This window comes from Xenopus laevis, chromosome 2L, assembly GCF_017654675.1.
Source record: "Xenopus laevis strain J_2021 chromosome 2L, Xenopus_laevis_v10.1, whole genome shotgun sequence".
Lineage (NCBI taxonomy): Eukaryota > Metazoa > Chordata > Amphibia > Anura > Pipidae > Xenopus > Xenopus laevis.
This window is the reverse complement of record NC_054373.1, coordinates 10,243,271-10,260,819: the sequence shown is the minus strand read 5'-3', so window position 1 is coordinate 10,260,819 and position 17,549 is coordinate 10,243,271. Positions and strand designations below refer to the sequence as shown.

At 42.2% G+C, this 17,549-nt stretch overlaps 1 protein-coding gene across 2 annotated transcripts in view; it reads left to right on the top strand.

The window, feature by feature from the left end:
* Positions 1 to 17,549, top strand: part of LOC108707413 (interferon-induced GTP-binding protein Mx2) — a 29,941-nt gene that overhangs the window by 10,470 nt on the left and 1,922 nt on the right. For both annotated transcript variants that reach the window (XM_041581535.1, XM_041581534.1), the window contains exons 8-13: positions 5,202 to 5,280; positions 6,502 to 6,624; positions 7,236 to 7,377; positions 10,770 to 10,928; positions 13,249 to 13,325; positions 16,540 to 16,782. In XM_041581535.1, coding sequence (XP_041437469.1) covers positions 5,202 to 5,280; positions 6,502 to 6,624; positions 7,236 to 7,377; positions 10,770 to 10,928; positions 13,249 to 13,325; positions 16,540 to 16,782 — 823 coding nt within the window. The remainder of the gene's footprint in view (positions 1 to 5,201; positions 5,281 to 6,501; positions 6,625 to 7,235; positions 7,378 to 10,769; positions 10,929 to 13,248; positions 13,326 to 16,539; positions 16,783 to 17,549) is intronic.

Here is a 17,549-nt window from a genome sequence, read left to right as displayed (position 1 = left end):
CCTCGAAACGTCACGCTCTATCTCCTCCTGACTCTCCAGAGGAACTTCTCTGTCCCTCTGACGAGGAAGGTCAGGTCATCTCCGCGGAGGACTCTGATCAGGACCACCCTGATCTAGACATAGACACCCCCAGAACCCAAGGGGAGGTGGAGTGCCTCATTCAAGCCGTACTAAACACACTGAACATTGAAGATTCTACTGCCTCAGTCGAACCTGCAAAGAACATTTTTAAGAGACACAAGAAGAGCTCATGTTTGTTCCCAGCATACAAACAGCTCGACGAAATTATCAAGTCCCAATGGAAAAACCCTGATCACAGGATACAGCATTCCAAACGCTTCACCCAGACTTATCCATTTCCGAAGGAGTGCATCAACCTCTGGTCTTCACCTCCCGCACTATATCCTCCGGTTTCCAGAGTATCAAGAAATACCACCATTCCGGTCGCTGACGCGGCCGCATTTAAAGACCCCATCGACAAGCGTCTCGAAGGTTTTTGCAAATCCACCTTCACAGCTTCCGGTTCTGCCTTCCGTCCTATATTCGCTATAGCCTGGGTGGCGAAGGCCATGGAGGTCTGGGTAGAACAAGTGGCACAGCTCATTGGATCTGAAGAACCTACTACCGACAACTTGCTTTCCCAAATAGCAGACGCCACTACATACATTGGAGACGCAGCACTTGACGCAGCACGGATGGTTGCTCAAGCTTCAGCTCAGTCCGTAGCAGCTCGCAGATTTTTGTGATTTAAATCTTGGTCCGCTGACCTAACTTCCAAACATTCCCTAGTCAGCATACCCTTCCAAGGTAAACTTCTCTTCGGGGGTGAACTGGATAAAATTATTTCTCAGGCGACAGGGGGCAAGAGCACCCTTCTCCCTCAATCTCGACCCAAGAGACCACCTTTCAAACGGAGGCCCTTTTTTCGTCCCTTCAGACAAGGACAAAGGTCAAAGACGCAACCTGACAAGTCCAGCTCTAACTTTCGCTCCCGCTTCCAGGGCAAACAAAGACAACCGTGGTCTTCATCCAAGTCTACCTCCAAGCCCTCACAAGACAAAACTCACACGGCATGAAGGTGTGCCCCCTCCCGAAGGGATACCCTTAGGAGGTCGACTCAAATCCTTTTGAGAGGTATGGCACAACAAGATTCAGGATCAGTGGGTTCTCCGGGTGGTATCACAGGGACTGCTGATCGACTTCACTCACACCCCCCCTCCACAGATTTTTTATATCCAGAATGCCGACCAAAGTCTCCGACAGAACCAAATTCCTCTCCGTCATACAAGACCTCGCCTTGGCGGGAACCATTCAACCCGTTTCACCAACGGCCAAACGAAGAGGCTACTATTCCAACCTTTTCATGGTTCCCAAGAAGGACGGTTCTCTCAGGCCCGTCTTAGACCTCAAAGATCTCAATCCCTTTGTCCGGAAGTGCCATTTCAAAATGGAATCAATACAGTCGGTCCTGTCATCCATGGAAGAAAACGAGTTCATGACAGTCATCGACATCAAGGACGCATATCTTCATATTCTTCATATTCATATATCCACCCAGCTCATCACGGCTTCCTCAGATTCTACGTGAATGGTCAGCATTGGCAGTTCGTAGCCCTGCCGTTCGGTCTGTCATCAGGGCCGCGCACATTCACGAAGGTCATGGCGGCAGCATTGGAGGAACTAAGACTCAAGGGAATAACCGTTATTCCTTATTTGGACAATCTCCTTGTCAAGGGTCCTTCTGCACCAGTAGCCCTCCTCCACACTTCCCAAGTCCTGGAGACCCTAACCTTATTGGGCTGGACGATCAATTTCAAAAAGTCGAACCTACATTCCACTCAATCAATAGAGTACCTGGGCCTAGTACTGGACTCCAGACAAGGGAAAGCCTTCCTACCTCGAGACAAGGCCATCCCTCTCCGGAGCCGCATTCGGTCGCTCATGGGGCCCAACAGCATCCCCCTTCGAGCAGCAATGCAGACGCTGGGCACGATGGTTGCTTCCTTTCCGGCCATTCCGTATGCACAAGCCCACATCAGACCTCTTCAACACACCATACTGCTACACCAACGCAGAGATCGAGCCAACCTCGATCGCAAGATATCCATTCTGAGTCGAGTACAGCTCTCTCTACACTGGTGGCTTCAACCACATCGCACAAAGAGTGGAAAACTCTTCCCCCCCATCACTGGACGGTTCTAACCACAGATGCCAGTCTACGGGGGTGGGGCGGGGTCATCGGCCAAACCACAGTTCAGGGCCTATGGACTCAAGTAGAAAAGAGGCTACCCATCAACCTTCTCGAGCTCAGAGCGATACACTACTCCCTCGAACGCACTGTGTCGTTACTCCGGGGAAAACCAGTGCGGATCCAGTCCGACAACGTGACGGCCGTGGCTTACATAAATCATCAGGGCAGAACCAGAAGTATCAGGGCCCTCAAGGAAGCTCAAGAGATCCTAAGATGGGCAGAGATGGGCGATATCCGCGGTCCACATTCCCGGAGTGGACAATTGGATAGCGGACTATCTGAGCAGAGAAACGATCGATCATGGGGAATGGAGCCTCCACCACGAGGTGTTCCGCCTCATTGTGGAAAAGTGGGGGCTACCAGAGATCGACCTCATGGCATCCAGGCACAACAGACAGGTCCAGCAGTTCGTCTCAAGAAGCCTAGATCCCCTGGCCCACGCAGTAGACGCCCTTGTGATTCTCTGGCGCTTCTGCAGGGTTTACATCTTTCCCCCCCTCGCCCTTCTACCGAAAGTAGTCAAGAAGATAAAGAGGGAAGGAACTCAAACCATTCTAGTAGCTCCATTCTGGCCCCGAAGGTCTTGGTTCGCGGACATAGCAAACATGGCGGCAGATGAACCCTTCCATCTCTGTCTACAACAGACAGACCTACTCACTCAGGGTCCAGTTGTCCACCCGAATTCTCATCTTTGGGCTTTAACGGCGTGGCTCTTGAAGCCTTGATTCTACGAAGCTCAGGAGCTCCTCCGGAAGCAATTCCCACCATGCTTCGCGCACGTAAACCTGTCTCGGCTAAGATAAACCATAGGGTATGGAAGATTTTCATCTCTTGGTGCGAGCAGAGGGATCTTAACCCACAAACGGCGGGAGACAGAGAGACCCTTTCATTCTTACAAGATGGACTTGCGAAAGGTTTAGCCTTGAGTTCCCTGAAGGTGCAAGTGTCGGCTATGTCCATTCTTCTGCAGAAAAAACTGGCACTGCACCCCAACATCAAAACCTTCTTACAGGGAGCTACACGTATTATACCACAATATCGTTGCCCTGTACCTCCGTGGGACCTCAATCTGGTGCTCTCCGCTCTGCAGGAGGAACCATTCGAACCACTACAACAGATCCCTCTGTCTACACTTACCGAAAAGGTTGTATTCCTTTTGGCCATCACCTCCGCTAGGAGAATTTCCGAACTGGCGGCATTGTCCTGCAAATCTCCTTTTACGGTTCTCCACATGGACAAAGTTGTTCTCAGACCCACTCCAGACTTTTTGCCTAAGGTGGTATCTGAATTCCACTTGAACCAGGACATTGTGGTCCCCTCTTTATGTCCTAATCCTAAGGGTCCCATCGAGAACAAACTCCACAAACTCGATGTTGTCAGAGCTATATCTTGCTACCTCAAAGCCACAGCGGACGTCAGAAAATCGGACGCTCTCTTTATTATCCCTGAAGGCCCCAAATGGGGTACCAAGGCCGCCAAGTCGACTTTATCCAAATGGATTAGAGCCATCATTTCCAGAGCCTACGCTGTCAAGGGGAAACCTCCTCCTCTCCAAGTGAGGGCTCATTCTACACGTTCTCTCAGCACATCATGGGCCTTCCGACACCACGCTTCAGCGGATCAACTCTGTAAAGCGGCCACGTGGGCATCTCTCCATACCTTCACTCGCTTCTACAGGCTCCACACTCATGCTTCAGCCGACGCTGCCTTTGGGAGGAAGGTGCTCAGAGCTGTTCTTAGCTAGACACCTCGTATACAGTGTCCCACCCTTAGGGGGCGCTTTGGGACATCCCCATGGTGCCTGTGTCCCCCAATTTAGGCAAGAGAAAGATAGATTTTTGTACTTACCGTTAAATCTTTTTCTCTTGTCCTATATTGGGGGACACAGGCCTTCCCTCCCGATTCTGACACTGTTTTCACGTTTTGTTCGTGATATTTTCTTATAACGTTGTTAGTTCCTTTTGATCAAAGTTTTTCATATTTTTAGAGGGTGTTGTTGCTCTGTTCTCTTCTGTTTTGGGCTTTTCTGCGCCTTCTTCGGTCAAAACTGAGGGTAATAGGAGGAGGCAGGGGATGAAGCCCAGGGCAGGAGGAGGAGTCATATTTTGCAACATAGTGTCCATCTCCAGCTGCAGGATCTTCATCCCCACGGTGCCTGTGTCCCCCAATATAGGACAAGAGAAAAAGATTTAACGGTAAGTACAAAAATCTCTCTATCTGGTGCACAGATCTGATGCACTGCATTAACCCCTGGCAAGCCAGTAAGAGCCTTGCAGAAATGGCCAATGAGCACTCGATTAACCCCTGGTAAGCCAGTAAGAGCATTGCAGAAATGGCCAATGAGCCCTTTATTAACCTCTAGTAAGCCAGTAGGATAATTGTAGAAATGGCCAATGAGCACTCCATTAACCCCTGGTAAGTCAGTAAGAGCATTGCAGAAATGGCCAATGAGCCCTTTATTAACCTCTAGTAAGCCAGTAGGATAATTGTAGAAATGGCCAATTATCACTCCATTAACCCCTGGTAAGCCAGTAAGAGCATTGCAGAAATGGCCAATGAGCCCTTTATTAACCTCTAGTAAGCCAGTAGGATAATTGTAGAAATGGCCAATAATCACTCCATTAACCCCTGGTAAGCCAGTAAGATCATTGCAGAAATGGCCAATGAGCCCTTTATTAACCTCTAGTAAGCCAGTAGGATAATTGTAGAAATGGCCAATAATCACTCCATTAACCCCTGGTAAGCCAGTAAGATCATTGCAGAAATGGCCAATGAGTACTTAATTTACCCCAGATTTTCCAGTAAGATCACTGCAGAAATGACTAATGAGCATTCCAGTGACCCCATTCGGCACCCAATTTTTTTGTAAGTGTGAGTCCTCCAGACTCCCTGCTGGAACAGAGATCATTCCTCAGATCTGGCCATAAATATTTGACTTTTTTTCTTTTAGTGTTCTTCTGGAGGAAGGGAATGCTACAATTGCTTGCTTGGCAGAGAAGCTCACCAACGAGCTTGTAGATCATATTGTTGTAAGTTTACGAACCAAATCAATGTACTGGATTTACTCTAATAGTATTTCTTATAACTGGTTAGAGAACAAATTGCACCCACTAGATGGCAGCAGCTAATACAGCTTCTTCATAAAGCCTATCTACCTCCCATACATAAGTATAACTACTGCAACTTCTACATAGAAACTACTCCCCACACTTGGGTCATATCTAGTGCTACTTATACATAAACTTTATATATGCCGCATGCATGGCTACAGATAGCATCATCATCATCATCATCATTTATTTATATAGCGCTGTCAAGATACGCAGTGCTTTGCTGCAGTTATAGCAAACAGGGAATAAATGGTGGATAACAGACAAGGATTACAGAGAACAATAGGGTTTACAAACTAAAAGGTTAGGGTACAATTGAGACATTAGGATTGTATAAACACAATAGATATTGCAGCTTCTATAAAGAGCTCATCTACCCCCCCATACTGTACATGGCTATATCTACTTCTATATATAGCCCATCTATGCCCCATACATGGCTATACCTACTGCTTCTTCAGTATAGAGCTTGTCTACTCCCCATACATGGCCAAATGTATTGATACTTCTCTATAGAGCCTATCTACTTCCCATACATGGTTATATCTATTGCTTTTATCTATATAGAGACTATCTACTCCCCATACATGGCCAAATGTATTGATACTTCTATATAGAGCCTATCTACTTCCCATACATGGTTATATCTATTGCTTTATCTATATAGAGACTATCTACTCCCCATACATGGCCATATGTATTGATACTTCTCTATAGAGCCTATCTACTCCCCATACATGGCTATATCTATTGCTATATCTATATAGACTCTATCTACTCCCCATACATGGCTATATCTATTGCTGCATCTATATAGAGACTATCTACTCCCCATACATGGCTATATGTTTTGCTACATCTATATAGACTCTATCTATTCCCCATACATGGTTATATCTATTGCTACATCTATATAGAGCCTATCTGAAAGCCTCAAGTTGTTCAGTAATGGTATTAAGGGGCAAATTTATGAAGAAAAAACTCACAGTGTAGGTCTTTGGGGGCACGTTTATCAAAGTCTTTTCTCTAGTCTTCTCCTTTTTCAAATACATTCATATTTGTACTGTTTATATCAGTACTTAATGCAGAGTCTAGTCCAGCCAGCGTACCTCTGATATTGCTTTTTGTTTTATCACACAGAAAACTCTGCCAGCACTGGATACCCAAATCAGAAAAAAACTCAATGAAGCGGAGGAAAAACTGAGAAACCTGGGCACCAGCGTCCCTGACTCGGAAACAGAGAAGCTGAGGTTTCTTATAGATGTAAGTCTAATGTATATTGTTAGGTTATTACCTTGAACATTGATCAATGACCAGAGTATGATGTAAAGATCACTATGGGGAAAGGGAAAATCAGGGATCTCTCTCACATAGGCTTTATCAGCATTTATATTAGGTTGGCATTTAAAGAGATGTCTCTAAACTAGTCATGTAAAAAATAGACAATTGTTTTTATACAGTAAGTGGAATAGTCATAGGTTGAGAGGACTAAGAGACCATGAAACGCAGGCTGTGTGTCTATTTCTATTTAAAGGAAACTTTCTTTGCCTAAACCGGGTTTTACACTCAGGACAACATTATAGACACAAGGTAAATCAAAGAAAGCTGTGATCAGACACCTGGAAGATACAGTTTATATTCTACATAATGTCTGCAACAGAGCCTTATATGATTTATTAGCTCAGTGCAAGGGAAACTGCACATGCTCTCGGGAAGAACCTCTATATGTTCTGCCTTACAAAGAAACTGGTGCGCCATATGAATTGATGTATTATTTATTTATCTATTGCAGGTTATTTCAGCTGTAGGATGCCAAAGATGTGTGACCATAACAACAATTAATTGAACACTCTTGTTTTCTGTTTTTTTATCAGAAAATCACAAGGTTTGCAGGTGCAATCATAAATGCAACTCAAGGAGACGAAGAGATGACTAATGGTTCATTGAAACTGTTCACTGTGATCCGAAAACATTTCTACTTCTGGGAATCTTTTATCCAGAAACAATCCAAGAGTTGTAAGTATAGCCCTGACCCCAAATACAGGTGCACATTTGATTTTTAACCTAACAGTTAACCTGGGACATTCATATATATCGGTGGCCCGGAGTTCGTACAATAGATACAATGTAGAAGCTATATAGAGGGGTTGGAGCAATTCTGGAAAACTCAATAATAAAGCAACAGCATGACATTTCCTGTAGTGTGGTAAGCAACTAAAGGGATTCTGTTATTGGATATATCAGTTACTACTGCTGATGTGTTTATATTTAATTTTGAAATCTGACATGGGCCTAGACATGTTTTCAGTTTCCCAGGTGCCTTCATTCATGTGACTTGTGCACTCATAAACTTCAGTCACTCTAACACCCAAGCTCGATCTTCACTCCTCCAGTTATAGTGAGTAGGAGAAACAATGGCTTATCTGAAAGCAGTTCCTTTGTGGAGTACTGGCTGTTTCTGATCAAAGATGGCTGCCTACACACCAAATAAAAAAATACATTGATTGTTGCAAGAATAACATTTTAAATGGTAGAATGAATTATGTGCAATGTACACAGTGTAATTTAGTGATAACAAACAATGAAAAGTCATGCTCACCACTAATTTTTAAAACCATTAGGCGGGGGCGCAATGAGGCTGTGACCACAAAATACATATAGACACATACAAGAGTCCTCTCAACCCATTATCAATATTTTAAGATATTATCTTTAAAAAATATATATTGCAATATATTTAAGCTGGCCAACTACGTCAAAGTCATCCCATATCTGGCCAGTCCTACACTCAAATTGCATCTGTTTCAATTAAAGGAAAATTATACCCCCAAACAATGTAGGTCTATATTAAAAGATACTGAGTAAAACAGCTCATGTGTAAAACCCTGCTTCATGTAAATGAACCATTATCATAAAAATATACTTTTTTAGTAGTATGTGCCATTGGGTAATCATAAATAGAAAATTGCCATTTTAAAAAATAAGGGCCGCCCCCTTAGATCGTACGATTCACTGTGCACACATACAAACCAGATGTAAGGTCACATGAGCCAATTAATCTGTTGCTTAATGATTCATTTTGGTATAGTTTTCCTTTAAGAATTCTAATAAAGCAATAGAATTCTTAATGAACCAGATACAAGTTGAGTGTAGGACTGGCCAGATGGGATGACTTTGACGTAGTTGTTCAGCTTAAATAATTCAATAATAAAACAGCACCATAGAAATCATGACAGAATCCCTTAAAGGAGAACTAAACCCTAAAAATGAATAGGGCTAAAAATACCATATTTTATTTACTGAACTTATTGCACCAGCCTAAAGTTTCAGCTTGTCAATAGCAGCAATGATCCAAGACTTCAAACTTGTCACAGGGGGTCACCATCTTGGAAAGTGTCTGTGACACTCACATGCTCAGTGGGCTCTGATTGGCTGTTGAGAAGCTAAGCTTAGGGCTCGTCACTAATTATCCAGCAGAAAATGAGCTTCCCTGGCTGTAATATAAGCTGATGCTACAGGTTTGCTGATTATTAAATTCTGATGCTAATTGCACTGGTTTCTGTGCTGCCATGTAGTAATTATGTGTATTAATTACTAATCAGCCTTATATTGTGACATTTCTATTCTATGTGTACTGTATATTGTGAGTGGGTCCCTAAGCTCAGTAAGTGACAGCAGCACAGAGCATGTGCAGTGAATCAGCAGAAAAGAAGATGGGGAGCTACTGGGGCATCTTTGGAGACACAGATCTTTACTGCTAAAGGGCTGTGGTTGCCTTGGGCTGGTACAGAAGCACAAAACATTATTTACAACATTTCTAGCTACTTCTTTAGTTCAGCTTTAGTTCTCCTTTAAACCACAAACACCCTTAAATAAAGTGAAGACTATGATACTCACAGTGCCGAAGCTTTAATACAATACAACAGCCAGGGGTACTTTAACAGGTGCAACACACAGTATCATAATGTAACATAACTGTAGATTATGTAGATTCTAGTGTTGCTGGAGGCTCAGGGGGGAACTGACTGAGAAGATGATTGATGCCTTCAAAATCTGGGTAAGCTTCCAGTCAAGGACCCCAATACTGTGATACAGGTATGGGACCTGTTATCCACAATGCTCGGAACATGGGGCTTTCCGGATAACGGATCTTTCTGTAATTTGGATCTTCGTACCTTAAGTCTACTAGAAAATCATGTAAACATGACATAAACCCAATAGGCTGGTTTTGCTTCCAATAAGGATTAATTATATCTTAGTTGGGATCAAGTACAAGGTACTGTTTTATTATTACAGAGAAAAAGCAAATCATTTTTTAGAAGTTGGATTATTTGATTATAATGGAGTCTATGGGAGACTGCCTTTCTGTAATTCGGAGCTTTCTGGATAACGGGTTTCTGCATAACGGATCCCATACCTGTATATAATAAATACAGTTATAGGACCTGTTATCCAGAATGCTCAGGACCTGGAGTTTTCCAGATAATGAATCTTTCTGTAATTTGGAACTTCATACATTAAGTCTACTAAAAAAGCATGTAAAAATTAATGGGATTGTTCACCATTGTGCAAATCGAGTAAATGTTTAGTTTAATGTAGAGGGTGATATTCTGAAACAATTTAAAGTTGGTTTATATATTTTTTATTTGTGTTTTTTGAGTTATTTAGTGTTTTATTCAGCAGCTCTCCGACTTGCAGTTTCAGCAATCTGGTTGCTAGGGTCCAAATTAACCTAGCAACCATGCATTGATTTTAATAAAGACTGGAATATGAATAGGAGAGGGCTGAATAGAAACATCAGTAATGACAAGCAGCCATAACAATAAATGTGTAGCCTTATAGAGCATTTTTTTTTAAATGGGGTCAGTGACCCCCATTTGAAAGATGGAAAGAGTCAGAAGAAGAAGGCAAAAAATTAAAAACTTAAAAAAATAAATCATGAAAACCAATTGACCATTCTAGAACAATAAAAGTTAATTTAAAGGTGAACTACCCACTAAAATAAACCCAATAGGCAACAAGGATTAATTATAACTTAGTTGGGATCAAGTACAAGGCACCGTTTTTTTTAATTTCTTCATTTTTAAGAATTTGGTTTATTTGGATAAAATCGAGTCTATGAGAGACGGCCTTTCCATAATTCAGAGCTTGCTGGATAACATATCTGTATGGGAAGGGGAATTCTTTAAAGATTGGGGAGGTTCCTTCTGATGGGAGCAGGGGAAGGGTCTATCCCATTGAGTAGTAACATACAGATTGTCTAGGTAAAGATGTTTCCTTCATCTGCATGGATTTGTTCAAGAAGAGCTGGATGGCCATAGGTCACAGTCTCCAGAGACCCAAACTTGTCACAATCTCGCTCTATAATTTTGCAAAGACCTTATAAGACCTAATTCTTATCATTTCAGTTGAAGACAAATCAAGGGATGACATTTCCGAGTTTGAGAATAAACATCGTGGTCGGGAGCTTCCTGGATTCATCAGCTTTAAAGTGTTTGAGAATATTGCAAGAGGGCAAATCCGTAGCCTTGAGGAGCCGGCTATGGAGAAGCTGAAAGAGGTCACTGGTAAGGCATACCACCCAACTGTCCCTTTTTCAGAGGGACAGTCCCTCTTTTGACAGCTCAACCCGCAGTCCCTCATTTGTACTGGAAAGTCCCTCTTTTCTCTGTGCTGAACAGCCAGAAAAAGAAACAAAGTTTCTCACTTAATTGGTTTTTAGCAGAGAGCCCAGAACAACTAACAGGTGCAAATAAGATACTTTGTAACAATTTTGAGACACAAAAACACAGTTTAGATAAGGAGAAATATTTTCAAACTTTCATAACCTGCCAAATTTTGTAAAACAAACATGGTAATTAGGGGGTGTGGCCACATAAAGGGGTGTGGGCAAAAAATTGCTGCGCTACGTGCAGAAAAAAATTTTTTGTCCCTCTTTTTACTTCCAAAATGTTGGGAGGTATGGGTAAGGATATGTTCAGAGTATGTTACAGATATTGACTTGTTGTAAATTATATATGGAAACATGGATTTTGTATGTATTCACCCCTGTAATGTGATGGGGAAAATATCAACTGTCTTTACAGGGATCAAATTAGGGTGACTGAGACCTCAAAGAGCAATAGGCAAAGTTGATAGTGGAAACTTCATATTCGATATACCCAACTTCCTGAACATTAAACACTTTTATTTATACTCCAATCAGAGGACATAATGTTATGTTGTATACTGTGAAACCTCAATATCCAGTCCCCTGATTTTAAGTTATCCTGCATTTTATATTTGTGGTCCCACCAATTTATAATGAATTTCAATGGGTGAATTTCCCTGATTTTTAGTAATGTTTTCCCGGATTTTACATCTAAATTTTGTCCTGATGTTACCAAAAACTGCTTTTTTCCCTCTATAAATATTATTATTTGTGAAATAAAGAGTACTAACCAGATGTATATTGTTCCATGGTTCTGTAAATGGTCAATTGCAATGAGTCTGGCCCTTATACAGTCCTGCACCAATCACTTATTGCTTTAGGTTGTGTATGTGACTTGCACATGCCCCCCATAGTGTAACATTAACACTGCAATGGTTTATTTACACGAAGCAGGGTTTTACATATGAGCTGTTTTATGCAATATCTTTTTATAGAGACCTACATTGTTTGGGGGGTATAGTTTTCCTTTAAAGGAGAAGGAAAGTCGTTTCACACTTGGGGTGCCAAATGTTTGGCACCCCCAAGTGATTGTATTTACTTACCTGAAACCCAGGACCGGTGCTCCTATCAGCAGAAAAATGCACCGGGCCCGGGGTTATACCAGTGAGCACCATGAAGCGATCCTCTTCCAGCTTCTTCTTTCTTCAAATTTCCCGGGGCAGACGCATGTGCAGTAGAAAGAAAAAGCCGTCTTTTTAGTTAAAGTTAGTCTTTCCACTCTAATGCGCATGCGCAGCCGCAATAAGAAAGAAGAAGCCGGAAGAGGATCGCTCCGTGGTGCTCACTGGTATAACCCTTGGCCGGTGCAGTTTTCTGTTGATAGGAGCACCGGTCCGTGGCTTCAGGTAAGTAAAAACAATCACGTGGGGTGCCGAACATTTGGCACGCCAAGCATGAAATGACTTTCCTTCTCCTTTAAAGGAAAACTATACCCTCCAAACAATGTAGGTCTCTATAAAAAGATATTGCATAAAACAGCTCATATGTAAAATCCTGCTTCATGTAAATAAACCATTTTCATCATAATATACTTTTCTAGTAGTATGGGTAATCAGAAATAGAAAATTGCCATTTTAAAAAATAAGGGCCGCCCCCTGGGATCGTAGGATTCACTGTACACACAACAAATCAAACAAACTATACTTCTTAGGTCACATGAGCCAATTAACAGACAGAGTTGTGTCTTTTGCTTCCACACTCCTTCCTGTTACAGTTAGAGCTGCAGTATTTCTGGTCAGCTGATCTCTTCCTGTTACAGTTAGAGCTGCAGTATTTCTGGTCAGGTGATCTCTTCCTGTTACAGTTAGAGCTGTAGTATTTCTGGTCAGGTGATCTCTGAGGCAGCACACAGACCATCACGAAATGGTGGCTCAAGGCAAGAGATGTAAAAGGGCAATATTTACTTAAATATATTTTCCGGTTTGGTAAGATTCTTTAATATGTCACTTAATATGATATGAACGATCTGTTGCTTAAGTGTTCATTTTGGGGGTATAGTTTTCCTTTAACCCTTGTTATTAACACAGTAAATATTGTATCTCAAAGTAAAACTGACTCCTGTGCTTATATTCTTTACATCTTTTTATTTTCTGGTCCCCGTAAAAAATGTAAAATGGGGGTTCTACTATATTTATATTGGATTCTTGCACATTCTAATTCTTTCTTTTACTCTCTAGAAATTGTCAAGGCGCATTTCAGTCAGATTGCAATGAAGCATTTTTTGCCATTTCCCAACCTGTACAGAGGTGCAAAGGTAGGAATGACTATATTGATTATAAAGTGATAACAGGGCAAAACTAGGATTGATGATAGACACAAGTAGCACCCACCCTTATTTCCTGCAATGCTTCCAGCAAATCAGCAAATGTGCATGAAAAAATCCATAATGGGTATTGACATTTAAAAGGTAATGTACAGGAATGGGATCTGTTTACCGGAAACTCGTTATCTAGAAAGCTCTGAATTACGGGAAGGCCATCTCCCATAGCCTCCATTTTATCTAAATAATTCAAATGTTTAAAAATTATTTCTTTTTTCTCTGTAATAATAAAACAGTAGCTTGTACTTGATCCCAACTAAGATATAATTAATCCTTATTGGAAGCAAAACCAGCCTATTGGCTTTATTTGGGGGCCGATTCACTAAGGGTCGAATTTCGAAGTTAAAAATACTTCGAAATTCGACCCTCGGATTGAAATCCTTCGACTTCGAATATCGAAGTCAAAGGATTTAGCGCTGATCCTGTGATCGATCGATCGAAGGATTTTTCGTTCGATCGAACGATTAAATCCTTCGAATCGAACGATTCGAAGGATTTCAATCCAACGATCGAAGGAAAATCCTTCGATCAAAAAATCACAGGCAAGCCTATGGGGACCTTCCCCATAGGCTAACATTGACTTCGGTAGCTTTTAGCTGCCGAAGTAGGGGGTCGAAGTTTTTTTTAAAGGGGAAGTACTTCGACTATCGAATGGTCGAATAGTCGAACGATTTTTCGTTCGATTTCGTTCGACTTCGAACGAATTTAACCAATTCGATGGTCGAAGTACCCAAAAAATACTTCGAAATTCTAAGTATTTTTCATTCGAATCCTTCACTCGAGCTTAGTGAATCAGCCCCTTAATGTTTATATGATTTTTTAGTAGACTTAAGGTACAAGATCTAAATTACAGAAAGAACCGTTATCCGGAAAACCCCTGGTCCCGAGCATTCTGGATAACAGCTCCCATACCTGTGTGTATATATTATGGATCTCAATCAAGGGTTTTATCAATGGAGAAAGAATCTCAAGCTGCTGTGGGGGGAAGAAGTATGAGAAAGCTGGTGGAGATCCCAATTGCCAAACTTCTATGAAATATGGCAGAGCTTAAAGAGATACTGGGGGACATTTATAAAAGTTCTGGCAGCGCATATTTATTTGCAAATGATTGTACTGCCCATTCTTTTTCCTGAACGCTAAAATATTTCATTGCCAGAATAAATTTTCGCGAATGGCTTGCAAATTGTTGTGCGCGGAAAATATCGTTGACGATAACTGAAATTCACGATTTGCGAAATAGAACGCAGAGTGCGCACATAAATATTCGCACTTTGCGATTTGTGCCATATTTAAAAAGTTCTTATAGACATTCACAGTGAGAAAAAAAATAGCAATTCTGTTTGCACACTCTTATTCAGCTTTATAGATATAATAATTCGCAGGGCAAATACATTCACTGTGAGAACCAATCTGCCCTGCACAAAGTTTATAAATGAGCCACGCTTCAGTTAATAGTGCTGCTCCAGCAGATTTCTGCACTGAAATCTGTTTCTCAATAGAGCAAACATATTTTTAATATTTAATTTTGAAATCTAACATGGGGCTAGACATATTGTCAGTTTCCCAGCTGCCCCCAATTCATGTGACTTGTGCTCTGATAAACTTCAATCACTCTTTACTGCTGTACTGCAAGTTGATATCACCTCCTCCTCCCCAGCAGCCTAACAACAGAACAATGGGAAGGTAACCAGATAGCAGCTCCCTAACACAAGATAACAGCTGCCTGGTAGATCTAAGAACAGCATTTGAAATCTTTATTTGTAGGAAAAGTAGAAAAAGGAACTCTTCCTGCCATAAAGGGGCTTCAGGTTGAGTCCAAGCTGCTTATATGTATTGCGGGCTAAGGGCAGAGACTCACGGGCAGATTTGGGAAGATGATTAGTGGCCCGGCGACAAATCTCCTCTTCTTCGGGGCGACTAATCTCCCTGAACTGACTTCCCTCCGGCTAGAATGAAAATCACTGGCGAGATGGCACGAAGTTGGTAACTTCGGGCGATTTAGGAAAACAAAGTGCTCCGAGTGCCATCCCCCCAGCGATTTTCATTCTCACCGTCTTTGATATGTAAATAGTCCCTGGCTTTAGAAATGTAAATGAGCCGTCCGTAACAGACGCCCACAGCTAATCCACTGCCTGTATTTGTTAGTGCACATTCAGGTGCTATGGGGCGGGACCAGGAACTCTAGCTACCCAATCTCCACACAATATGGCTAATCCCACCCCTTGCTTATTTAATATCCAACAAGCTGTGAAGTTTTGCCTGCCCTTTAGCCTGCCCGTTCCCAAATGGAAAAGAGTAGACTGTACACATTATTTTTGGGGTCCATGCTGTATGTAGTGTTGCCACCTTTTCTGGTAAAAAATACCGGTCTTTCTTTTTTACCTATTAATAACATTGGAATCAACCATAATTTTTATCGGCCAGGCCGGTAAAATAGCAGCCAGGTGGCAACCCTAGCATGGGGTGAGTTCCTGCTAAGTGCGGGGTTGAAGACTGCAGTTGCATTTTATGGATCTGGCTTCACAATCACACAGGCATGGAACTGGGGCCAAACTTTAGAGACAGGCTAGTTTATGTGGTTGAAATAAATGATGCTTTTTTACAAGAGTGACTGAGGGAATATACTGTAAGTATAGAGCTACTAATCCAATGAAAAGAATAGCCATGATAGAAACTGGGGTGAGATACGTGTTGCAAGAGCCAGTTTCAGCACATAGGATCCTATGCTAATGGTCCCCTGCTTGGTCCAGGAAATAGCACTCTAATTATTTATAAACAGTAGTTCAAGTTTACCTTGGGGTTAAAAATACTTATCATGCCTGTGAATACATGGGCTGCTTTGATACTTTTGCCAGGGCTGCTTTTTCCTCCCAATCCGGCACTGATGACCAGTTAAAGTGAAGGATTAGAGAAGAGTTCCCTGGAGGGGCATTAAAAAATGGGGAGGTCCAGTGGGAGGGGTAAAAAAGCCACAGTCGGGGAATGTCATTTCTTTTACACTACCGGTACTGACTACTGCTCAGTGGTCCCCTGTGTATCTGAACTTTCAAAAAACCTTCAGATACAGAAGTGTCCTTGTTCTGCAAACAAAGCTGCATATTGCTTCTGCCACTATATTGTGCTCATTGGATTGTTTTTATATCTCAAGGAAAGAATTGAGGATATCTGCCATAAGCAAGTGTGGGAGGCCGAAAGAACAATACAAACTCAGTTTAAAATGGAAAAAATAATTTATTGCCAAGACAGACTCTACAGCGGACGACTCAACGAAGTCCGAAGTGCAGTTGCAAAACCAACAAATCCTGCCTCTGTTTCCATCCAAACACCTGCACCCACCCCAATGCAGATCTCATGTGATGAAATGCACTATCATGTACAGGCCTACTTTAAGGTGAGTCTGCCCAGCCACACCAGAGCCGAAATTCCTTCCTTCCACATCGATTAACTTTGTGTAATTAGGGATTGGTACTGATATTTCAATGGCTGTTATCCTACAGCTTGGACTTTAAAGTGGAAAGGTTTTAAAGGAAAACCAAGCCATTAAAAGCAATATAGCTAGAAGTGTTTATGCAGTATATTGTGAGCTGATCCCTAATCTCAGGTAAGTGACAGCAGCATGGAGCCGTAAATCAGCAGAAAAAGAAGATGGGCAGCTACTGGGGTATTTATTTGGAGGCACAGAGTTTCCGTGCTAAAGGGCTGTGGTTCCCTTGGACTGGTACAGAGCATTTCTGCCCTATTTCTTTGTTAAGCTTTAGCTCTCCTTGCCCCATACAAGCTGATTTCGGGTATAGCTGACCAATGGCGTAACTACTGAGGGTGCAGGTGGTCTGGGCCCAGACCCCCTTTGGGTCCACCAGAGTCGCAATGACAAGGCTTATCATGGGTGACACAGCAGGGAAGTCTTTGCATGCACCCAGGCCTGGTTTCCACTAGTTACACCACTTTAGCACCAGTTTCGCGTTGACCAGTAAGCCACGTGCTGTCAAATCTGATTTGCATTTTGGCCAATCAAGTGCAATGTAAAGCTCAGTAATTCAAAAGGTCCTTATACCATCATGCTTAGTACAGGGGGATACCTACACTATCATAGAGTTATATTGCTCTTTACAGGTGATAGGTAAACACATGAGGTGGTTCTGGCTGAACTACTCTCAA